The 11,568-nt window shown below is 39.7% G+C and overlaps 1 protein-coding gene across 3 annotated transcripts; it reads right to left on the bottom strand.

Annotated features, from left to right (window-relative positions):
- Positions 1 to 2,417: 2,417 nt before the first annotated feature.
- Positions 2,418 to 5,609, bottom strand: stmn1b (stathmin 1b). Of its 3 annotated transcripts, none has more exons than XM_035750468.2 (5): positions 5,120 to 5,609; positions 3,778 to 3,821; positions 3,369 to 3,535; positions 3,018 to 3,209; positions 2,418 to 2,816 (listed from the first exon to the last, which is right to left on the bottom strand). In XM_035750468.2, exons 2-5 carry the CDS (start codon positions 3,791 to 3,793, stop codon positions 2,757 to 2,759), a joined length of 435 nt encoding a protein of 144 aa, XP_035606361.1. In that variant the 5' UTR covers positions 3,794 to 3,821; positions 5,120 to 5,609; the 3' UTR covers positions 2,418 to 2,756. The 3 variants fall into 3 exon arrangements, with proteins under 3 accessions (XP_035606361.1, XP_035606360.1, XP_035606362.1); XM_035750467.2 differs by having other exon boundaries at positions 5,207 to 5,607; XM_035750469.2 differs by lacking the exon at positions 5,120 to 5,609 and adding an exon at positions 4,714 to 4,979.
- Between the last annotated feature and the right edge of the window lie 5,959 nt (positions 5,610 to 11,568).

The following is an 11,568-nucleotide window of genomic DNA, read 5'->3' as shown; positions in this document are numbered from 1 at the left end:
AAAGGCTCACATTCTCCCTCCTCCCACGCTGGGGATAGCATTGACAATGTGTCTTTGTATGAAACACTGTGGATGTGTCTGTGAAAGGCTTGCATTGTTTATACTCAGTCAGACCCAACCAAGACTTTCAATACAATTCGCAGAGGTGTCTCAGCTATCTCCCCCTGGCAATACCACCTGCTGAGACCCCAATACAAAAACGTTATTGTACAATTACATAATGTGCACAGCCTACTATCATACGGTGGATATCTTTCTCAGACTTAACAGGTGTCTCTAAAACAATATATAGGCAAGAGCCCAACCAGAAATGTCACACAAGATGAACACATTCTGTTTGCAATTTGAACATGTTCCATGCCTGGTATGTGACTTGGTAACCTGTTTCCAATACATTTCAAATGTATTTAGGAACAAAAAATGCACTCCAAACTAGCTTTTCAGGTGTTTGTTTAAGCAAAGATAGGGTAGAATGCATATTTAGCATATTAAAAATCTATGTGTTACAATTGTGTAATTATTGTATCTCCACACATTTGTTTCATGTACATTTCCCGTGGGCGGGGGCCCTTGTTGATGAATGGTCCAGTACCTCATCATCGTTGCTTTTTATATTACTCTAGAAATGTATGGCTTATTTTAGAACTTTCTCAAAGTGCAGGTTGTTTCATATTTGTTGAAGCACAGTTGAGATGGGAGAAATATTAAAATGTGTTTTGTTGCTTGGAAGGACTTATACCGTAATATCTGTTGTTTATCACATCTGCCGATACTTTCTTAGTATAACATTAATGATTAACATGACATGAATGATTGTAAACATAGCTTATATAGAGGTGCTATAGAGGTGAGGTAGGTGAACTATAAAGGGACCAGAACATGATGTCCAAGAATGGAGGCTGACCACAGAGACTTCTCTAAATAAAATATATTCAGCCTCTTGAGGTTGAAGAGGAGATGTTCGTCACCATGCTGGCATTGTGGAGGGACCATCTGTGGCCATATCAGCAGTAGGCTACTTACCAGCACTCGGTTTTTAACCGTTAGCACTAATTCAACCAAAATTTTAGGCCTGATCGACAAACCTCCCGGTTCTAATAGAATATGGCATTTGTAGATACACTTAATCAGTGAAACAATTCAACAAAACACAATATGTTCATTTAATTGTTTATAATGATAAAACAATATTACTCATATGCCCAAAGAACACTGTCTATACACTGCCAAAATGTGTAAAAGAGAAATCTTAATTTCATTTTCCAGCTTCTGTTGCTCTACATTATAGTTTTGCGCTATTACCACTAGGTGTCAGAAGAGTCAAAGGAATGACTTGCCTTTTTTTAATGTAGCAATTCATTATATTTACCAGTACCACTATCAAGGCCTTATATCACAAAATATATGCATTGAATAAAAGGAACGTCTAGATAATAAATTATGATAACAAGTAAACAAACATGGCAATTAGCTCTATCCAATCTTTAGGTAAAATATGAAGATAACATCATTAAAATACTGAGGGTGATACAATTACACTATTCATCCACAATGCTACATCTACTTACTATGTTGTCAGATCCATTTGAAAATGACTATCAAATTTGCATGACGAAATATGAATTACCAAAATGGAAATACTAGTGTAGTCTAGGTGTGCACCAATACAGAAGGTGTAGGTAACTGAGTCTGCAACCCAAAAGCCACAAATAAATTAAGTCCATTAATAATCCTTAAGGAGTCTATTGACGCAACCGTGGGTCAATCTAAGTAACATAATACAAAAATCCCCATCAAAATTCGTCAATTTAAGATAGAGATCAGTTGTTGTTTTTTGCATTGGCTGCGTTAATATTCACCGCATCCCGCTGTATGTAGCCCTTCCGCATCTGCGGTGGAAGGTGGAGGAGCTAGTTGTGTTCGTCAGACCATGAGACATCCCGAAAATCGTCTTCTCACAAAAACGTATGTAGCGCCTGCAAACTATTATGATCACTCTATGGAAATGGTAGACTCTCACGTACACGATGGTGTTCCCCATTTTGCTCTACGCCCCCCACTGGACTCGTCTGTCACGGGACTCTTCTGAATGTAAATCGATTTATGCCAACAAAAATAAGGGATTAAATGTGTTTAAAAATATATCTATTTCCTGAGCTTTCATATATATCCGAGATATAGAAAAGACACTTCAAAACCTTATTCCTTATGATTCATTTGTTTTGCCATGTATGAATGTGTTATTCAAAGCGTTTCTATAAACTATAGTAGTAAAGGACAAATTCAATATTATATCAAATAATAAAAAAAAAAATCTAAATCAAATAGCTAAATGATCCATGGTATGACCATCTTTAAAACAATTGAATATGTTAGCTTAGTACCCTACCCCCCACAACGGCTAAGACTTTTAGAGGTTTTGAAGAACAATTGCAACTTTATTAATCTCAGATAACCGCAGTTTTACAAGGTACAAGGATTTACTTACATTATGCAATTCACAATGTTAAGGACCAATGTCTAACAGTGGCATGCTTCCTTATAGGTAAAAACACTGCTTATTTCAAAGGTCATAAGCTACAATACACAAATCTACTGGAGGTGGGGGAAGAAATACTTATACATCCACAACAAAAGCAACAATGGACAGCCTAACTAATCCTAACAAGGTGAACAAAACTATAACAATGAAAAATATGATACTATCAATGAAGAACAAAAAGATATGTTTTTTTATTTTTTATTACAAAAGAAAATCAGTTCTCCCCCTCTGGTTTTGTTTCCTTGGCCTTTCGTACCTCCTCAAGCTTCTTATCCTAAAATGAATAAAAAACATGAAAATCACATTAGTTAAACTGATTAGTTAAGTATAACTTTGAACAGTGTGCATGGCATTTCAACCACCATCCCATTTCCATAACCTGGGCTTTTCAATTTGAAGTTCTCTCAAGTTCAGAATTGCAGAAAATTACGTCAAGATGTCAGACAAAAATGTCAGGCTGAGCAGTGAGGCCAACCTTCTCTTTGAATTTCTCATTGAGAGCTGCCATTCGTGCCGTGCGATTCTCTTTGTTGGCTTCCATCTTCTGATTGAGCTTCTCCTCTGCTGTCTTGCTGAAGTTGTTGTTCTCCTCCATGGCTTTCTTCAGAACTTCCTTCTCGTGCTCTCTCTTCTCAGCTAAGTGCTTCAGCACCTCTGCTTCATGACTCTGATCAAATTAGAAAATCAAAGTCACACAGGAAGTTAGTGGTAGGCTAGTGGGACCAAACCTGAGCTAGAAAATAATAAAATATAAATGAACTAAACCTGTAAGGTGGATGCGGCTCCATTTCCTGATACTTATTTGTGTATATCTGACTGTAGGTACCTTGCGTCTCTCCTCTGCAGCCTCCAGTTTCTTCTGGATTTCCTCTAGGGACATCTCCTTCTTCTCCTTTGGGGGAGGTAGGGGGATTTCACCCTTGGCATCGGGGGCCAAGATTACCTCAAATGCTTGACCTGAAGCACGCTTGTCCAACTCCTTGACCAGGATCTCTGTGAAAATAGGGAATCCATCAATGTTGATACAAGTAGGTATCAAACTGATAATAGCATAGTTATAACACCTAAACAATATGATAGTGAAGCTAATTGCATAAAAGTGACTCCAAAATGACACAATACATTATTTACCATTAATTTATATTGGGCACTAAACAACAAAAAAGGTGTAACTGTCTCAATATGTTTGGGCTCATTGTAATAGTGTAATAAAGTCCTATCATGTTAACACTTACCTCCAGAGGACGCCATTTCAGCAGAGTACTGAGGGTTGCTTTGCCTGGGAGGAAAAATACAGACAAAGCCATAGGTTTAATGACAGAAAGACAATACATCAAAAGATGCATCCATGCACTAATCAGGAATGAACAGAAACACAGATCGATACAAGCAATGACAACTATTGATTCTGAAGGTGGAGAGCCATGATATGTGCCTAGTAAGAATTCAATTGGGGGTATTGCTGTCTATAAGATGGCCGTTGGAGATGGATCACTTGTATTCATGTTAGACATGTAGCATGAATATTAGCGATACAGCAAATGATTGAGAATATATTTCACATTACCCTTACTGCACCTATTCAAAACAACAGCTGGCAAATGTTTAAAATAGTTTATTTCAATGGAGACAAAAAGGGTGTGGACATGAAGCCCTTCCCATCCTTGTTTATCAGGAACAACTACCAGAGCATAAATTAAGTTACTAAATTAGAATTTATTCTACCTTGCCATTGTAATATCATGTCAGCAGAGAATGTTTTCTTTCCCGGAATTGGATTTGATTATTGCACGAAGACAATAAAGGGAGCACCATTGGAAATACAGGTCAGAGAACAATATGAACTAGGTGTGGTGTGGTCTGAATTGACAGTCAGATTGGAGAACATTCCAATTCAATCATTGCATTTATTGAATTAAAGACAATTCCTAGCTAAAGGCAGAGGCGTTCCTACACTAAGACCAGCTTCAAAACAAGACACCAACACTAACAAAGACTGAATACAAACGACCAACAGTAATCTATTCATGTCGATGACAGCATGACAGATTTCAATTTCCTAAAAACTAAAAAACACAATTATGAATCATTACATTATTTAAGATTTTACAATATTACACATTAACTTAGCTAGACAAATACCACCGACACTGATATCCATCTCAACCCACCTGCAAATTGCACGAATAGCAAACTGATGCTGAGGAGACAATGGACTCGGCTACACTGTCAGCTCAGCAGGGGCACAGACACTGGCAGACTACCTGAATATATTAGCTAGCTAGCTACTGCAGTCTGAAACCCCTCTTCACATGTAAATTAAAGCACAGCAATTTGTCCATAGTAGTTGTCGAAAGTCAATGTTTAATCGTCGATTGACGATATGGGAATTGAGAAAAAGCGCAGACCGAGGCACAGTGTGATCACTCCCACCTAGTCTCCATCCCCAGAGTCATGCGCTGCGTAGCTGGCTAATGTTAACTATCTGAACAGCTATTAACTGTGTTCAAGGCAGCTAGCTTACATTATAGGATGCTCAATTGCAATACATTTGTAATGACAACGAAGTTTACTTACCCCAAAAAGGACAAACATCACTGAAAGCGTAATGATTGCCATCAATATATCTCCAATGATTACCGTTAAAAACATGTTTAAACCTACCTTCAAATGCTGAAACTGCCTGCCTCAGCACCGTTCGCGCAACAACAAAAAGGACCGAAGCACTAAAGTTAACTCGTCACATCTCGTTCTCTACTCCCATTGGTCCTAATCGTCCAATCAATAATGTCGATTTAGCGTGCATTCGTAGATTACTTTTGGCTATCTACTCCGATTTCCAAAACGCTCACGTTTGAATGTGCTAGAGCACAGAGTAATTGATGAATTTACGAACGCGCAACACCGTTGAATATGACAGGTGTCAGTAAAGGTTTGCAGAAAATGGAATTCAATTGTTGCTAGCAGCACAGTTAGTCACTAACGCTCTAGATAGCATGAAAACAGCCTAACTAGCTCTGCTAGGGCGAGTAAAATGTTCAGAGTTGAGGTGTTCTCTCATTTGTGTCTGGAAGTAACAAGCAAGCCAAGCAACTTTAGCCAGTTAGCTAAAGGGGGGGGGGGGGTTGGCTCGTAGTGGACATCAGACCGTCTAGTTAAGTAGGCAATATAAAAAAGCCTGTCTATCATGTTCATTGATTGGGTTAAGATGAACCGTCACTCCAAAACTAGCGGACCAATGGAGACTCAGTGTCTGCGCCTCCCCCTAAACCCCGCCCTTTTCGGAAAAATAATGCCAAAACTCGCAATTGAAAAGACTGGCTTCGAAAGTAAAGATACGAGTAGCGTAACCAAAAGGTAGTACATGCAGGCAAGAGCACAGGCAAAGTGTATTCAATAGGATTGGTTGCTGGGAAAGTTTAACCGAAAATGATTTTTGCATTCGTTTTCAAGTATAATTTTTAATCACTTGTCATAGAGTTTTGCTCTCGCTTTAAAATGATTTGCTTATAAGTTTTGGGGTTTTTGCTTTTGAATTTTGAAATCAAACATTTTGCTTTCATGAGACAGGGTTCCCATTCTCAACTTTATATTTCATGGATATTTTATTTTCAGTTCAATACTACCATCATCAACATAAATAGTTAGCTGGAATGAAATCAGCTGGACTTTCCCAGGATGGAAACCTATCCCTCAGTGGCTTTCTAAACCTATCCCTCAGTCTTCTAAACCCACTGGTGCAAACATTGCTAGACTTCCTGGAACGCTTATGAGACAGACCAGGCAGACACAAGGGGCTAGGGTTCCGGTCAAGAAGCACAGTTTCGACTGCTCCTGCAATTTTACTTTGGTACTGCAGTATAACGGAGGCCTGGCCCAGAAAGACAGTTTCCATACATGGCCACATAGACATAGAAGATGTGGTGTAAAGTACTTAAGTATAAATTCTTTAAAGTACTACTTAAGTCGGTTTTTTTGTGTATCTGTACTTTACTATTTACGTTTATGTTTGACAACTTTTACTTTTACTCCTAAAGGAATGAATGTACTTTCTGGTCCATACATTTTCACTGACACCCAAAAGTAAGTGTCATTGAATGGGTGAGTTAATTTAATCCTAACATGGGTTTGTTGTACTTCTCTACATGCATGCAATGAAGGATGTCACAGACTTGTATCTTTGAACTTCCTAGGCTATTTAGACATTGGTTGGCATCGAACCAAGTAAGCAAATGTATTTGTGCAAAAAAAGCTGTAACTTGGTAATAGTGTATATTTTAATATTATATTTTGGATATAATATTGTATATTATTTAGAGTATATATTTTGATCCAGGTTGTGTCTCATTGAGATAAAAATCTCTTCAAAGAGACCTGGTTCGAGACCAAGATGGCGCGCAGGGGAGGGGGGTGTCATGACTCTCCTGTGAGGATTGGAATGGGTCAGATCAGCTTGGCAATTGATGACAGTAACCAGACCTTCTCTCACCCACAGAAGAAGGGAGGAGGGAACTGGGCTGATTGGACAGTTCACACCTTGTTGTAAATTACAGGAGAAGAGGACTCTCTTGTCCCCTCCAGTATGAACCAACAAAATGTCTTTGTTAACAGGATTTTCCTGCAGAAACTCTAACAACATTCACAAAAGTGAATACTGGAACAATATTTCTAACATAAGAATGTGGGAAATGGTCAATGGTGATCTAAAGAATAATCATTTCATATGGGTTTTTATTTTGTGATGCCATTCAAAATGGTATAAAGGAAATACTGTAACTTGGAAAGTATATACCCTTTATCTGTCAAGTTTCCATCCAATACGTTGTGCATATAATATGAACAATTATGAAAGTATTTTTGTTAAGATAATAATGTGATTTTAGGAGCCATAAGAGAATCTATCTCCTATAAACTGTGCATAGTAAGTAGCCACGCCCCGAGTGAGGTCAGAGAACGTGTCAGACTGATGGAACTGTCCCCTTTGGCCAGAGTGCATAAAAGGATTGGGTATAGAGATTAACATTAGACCAGAAAGCGTGGAGCGGTCTCTACACTTTTGGAAATATTTGGAACTTTGAACCTCAACATATGGTGAAGAAAATAAACTTACCTCCCAGACTATAGACCAGAACATCACCAGGCTGCAGCTGCACATTTAAAGTGGTTCAAACTCTGGCTATCAACACGTGGTGGAGAGAGCAGAAAACTAGTGATGCACCGACATGACATTTTTGGCCTATACCGATATCCAATATTGTCCTTGCCAAAAAAAACGATGCTGATAACCGTTATTTACATGTTTTTGCGGCTTTTTAGGCATTCTAGTATAGTTAAATAGTTAACACACACACACATGGTCTAAGCATTGCACTGCATCTCAGTGCAAGAGGCGTCACTACAGTCCCTGGTTCGAATCCAAGCTCTATCACATCTGGCTGTGATTGGGAGTCCCATAGGTCGGTGCACAATTAGCCCAGCGTTGGCCGGGGTAGGCCGTCATTGTAAATAAGAATTTGTTCTTAACTGACTTTTCTAGTTGTAAGGGGTGCGTAACTGGTGGCAGGGAAGTCAGACACAGGAGAGCAGCCCTGAGGTCGAAATGCGGTACCCTAGGAAGGAGATGGACTGTTGGAAGAACATGCATTTCTCAGCCTTGGCGTACAGGTCATGCTCCAACAGTCGACCAAGCACCTTGCGCACCAGGGAGACATGCTCAGCGTGAGTAGCGAAGTATATCAGAATGTCATCAATATACACCACTACACCCTGCCTGTGCAGGTCCCTGAAAATCTCACGTTAGTTTTGGGCAACAGGGTTAAGTAGCTGGCTAAATATTTATTTTCATGAACTGAAGTTCAATTTCAATAGGCGAACAACAAGTGGCAACCTAGTTAATACTTACTCACAAGGATTCCTAAATCATTCCGAAGAATAATAAAAATGACTGCAGTCATTGTTTTCAGGCTGGTTGTATTTGGTGCTAGCTAGGTACAAAGCTAAAGCTTTGAAATTGCGGTCGATCAAATGATGCTTTATTACCAACGTGGCATTGTAAACACATCGCTCATGGCCCGTGTTTGCTTGTCTGCAGACTTTTTTGTACAGCTTTGACAGTGCAACTGTATCTTTTTTGACACGCAAAGACCCAAACGGCATTCCATAGTATGTATGTTGTGAAGCTAATAGCAGTGATGCCATTACTGTGTAACTCCGGTAGGTCAACATCTGAAAAATAGCTCACTTGGTAGTGTGTACCGGTTCTCGACCAGTCGGCGAAAGCCAACATCACCCACGACAGAGAACGGTTGATTGTCAAGGGCAATGAATTCCATTATCTTGGCTTTAATGGATGGCGCCGGCCATGGAGCGGGACTGGACGCCGTGCCTGGACTAGGCATCGGCGCAGTGGAAGGCTCCGGCCATGGCGCAGGAAGCTGCGGGCTGTGGACTGTCACTGGAAGCTCTGAACTGTGGCCTGGTGCGTGGAGCCGGCACAGGTTTCACCGGACTGATGACACGATCTTCAGGGTAAGTGCGGGGAGCCAGCACAGGACGTACCGGGCTGGGGAGGCGCACTGGAAGCCTGGTGCGTGGAGCCGGGACAGGTTTCACCGGACTGACTATGCTCTTCAAAACTCCTGCGCTGCAGCATACTCCTAGCCAACATTTCTCTCCGATATCCCTCCTCAAACTTCTCCATCAACTCCATCATCTCTGGCTCTCTCCTCGGCTCTGCCGACCGCCCCTTGTGCCCCTCCCCAATATTTTTTTTCCCTTGGGCTGTTTGTAGCCGCGGACCCCGGCATCATCACTGTCCTCCATTACTCCTCGGCAACTCCCGCCATGGAAGGGTCTCGCATCCACCTAATATCTCCTCCCATGACAAACTCTCCTTCACCTCCTGGGCACGCTGCTTGGTCCTTACTTGGTGGGATATTCTGTCATGTTCGTTGTATAAATAATTGGACCAAGGCGCAGCGTGAGTAGAGTTCCACATTTGATTAATAGTGAAACTTCCAAAAACAACAAAGATATAACGATCGTGACAGACGTAGCACACATAGGCACTAACACAAAACAATATCCCACATCGCAGGTGGGGAAAATGACAAACTAAGTATGATCCCCAATTACAGGCAACGATAATCAGCTGCCTCCAATTGGGAACCATACCCACACACCAACATAGAAACACAATACCTCGAACGCCCCCTAGTCATGCCCTGACCTAAAACACCATAGAGAACTTAGAGGGTCAGGGCGTGACAATCGGGTAACAATTGAACATAGTTAGTTGATTCGATAAATAACAGTTATCAAATTAATGAGAGTAAAGTCATGACAGGAGGTAAATTATATTATATATAGTACCAGTCAAAAGTTTGGACACCACTGCTCATTCAAGGCTTTTCTACATTTTTTGTATTTTGTACATTATAGAATAATAGTGAAGACATCAAAACTATGAAATAACACATATGGTATCATGTAGTAACCAAAAAAGTGTTAAACAAATCTAAATATATTTATATTTGAGATTCTTTAAAGTAACCATTCTTTGCCTTGGTGACAGCTTTGCACACTCTTGGCAGTAATGCATAATAAAAAAATATATATATTTTAAAAAAACAAGGACTCTCGAGCACATCATGTATGCCAATTAACATTTTTTGTGATTAGTGAACAGATTTCCAAGAAAAGTAATTCAAGGTTGACTCCGTTTGTTGGAAAGAGTGGCTATTTGAAGAATCTCAAATATTAAATATATTTTGATTTGTTTTAACACTTTTTTGGTTACTACATGATTCCATATGTGTTATTTCATAGTTATGTCTTCAATATTAATCTACAATGTAGAAAATAGCAAAAAATAAAGAAAATCTCTTGAATGAGTAGGTGTTCTAAAACTTTTGACCGGTAGTGTATATTTGGCTATTTTCGCTGCATAAAATGTAGAAGAGTTCCCTTATCAGGTTTAGAAAAAAATGCCTGCTAAATGCTAACTCCCGTTCGTATAAGCTGGTAGCATAGCTAGCATACAAAAATCAGTGGTGGTAGTCAAAGTAGTTTTTAACTGTAACACACACGTGCACATACACGGACACACACACATACACACATGTAAATACGAGCCATACTTGCACACACATACATGGCCTTGCTGTTATGAATTTTGTTTTCCTTGGTGTCTTTTGTTTTTTGCATTGTTGTTTTCGGTTTATTTAATTATTATTAATTATTTAATTTTATCATGCTTAATTATTTTCTCAGGAGGGGGGGGGTCTGATATGTTGCTGGTTCGTGTCCCAGTTTTTGACCTTGTGGGTGATCTATCGACGTGCCCTTGAGCAGGGCGTTGACCCTGGTTTCTTCTGTGGGTCGTTCTGGATGGGAGTCTGTTAGATGACTGAATAATGTACATGTTGAGTGGTTTCACTTGCAAGTAGATTATATGTTTTAATATTCAATTAAAACATATATTATATTTTTTTACTGTAATGCAGGTGATTGATGACGATGACATGAACATCAATCAGTCAATCAAATGTATTTATAAAGCCCTTTTTATATCAGCCGATGTCACAAAGTGCTGTACAGAAACCCAGCCTAAAACCACAAACAGCCAAGCAATGCAGATCTAAAATGCACGTGCATGTATTGGGGTTTACATCCAGACAAGCATTATGCTCCGATTTTTACCTCAACATAGTGTGAAATACACATATAAACAATAGCCTAAATATAGGCACATGTTTTGGGAGGCAATGGGGATATTCGGGATGGAGATTTTTTACTACATGCTATCTTGGCTGAGCTCCTATGTCAAGCACCGGGAAACGGACTCCAACATCTCAGAAGAGGTAGGTGTTGTCTTTTCATTTAGCCAGCTGTTTATAATTAGCTGGATGGCTATAGGGATTAGCCCTGAATCACTATGAGTGGTGCAGTGCAGACCAATTTAATTGGATGCATTATGACAGCTCCCAGAAGCGCAATAAGTATGAATGATCTGACTTCTGCAAGGC

The sequence above is a fragment of the Oncorhynchus keta genome, chromosome 34, assembly GCF_023373465.1.
Source record: "Oncorhynchus keta strain PuntledgeMale-10-30-2019 chromosome 34, Oket_V2, whole genome shotgun sequence".
NCBI lineage: Eukaryota > Metazoa > Chordata > Actinopteri > Salmoniformes > Salmonidae > Oncorhynchus > Oncorhynchus keta.
The sequence above is the reverse complement of the archived record's forward strand: the minus strand, read 5'-3'. Positions and strand labels throughout refer to the sequence as shown.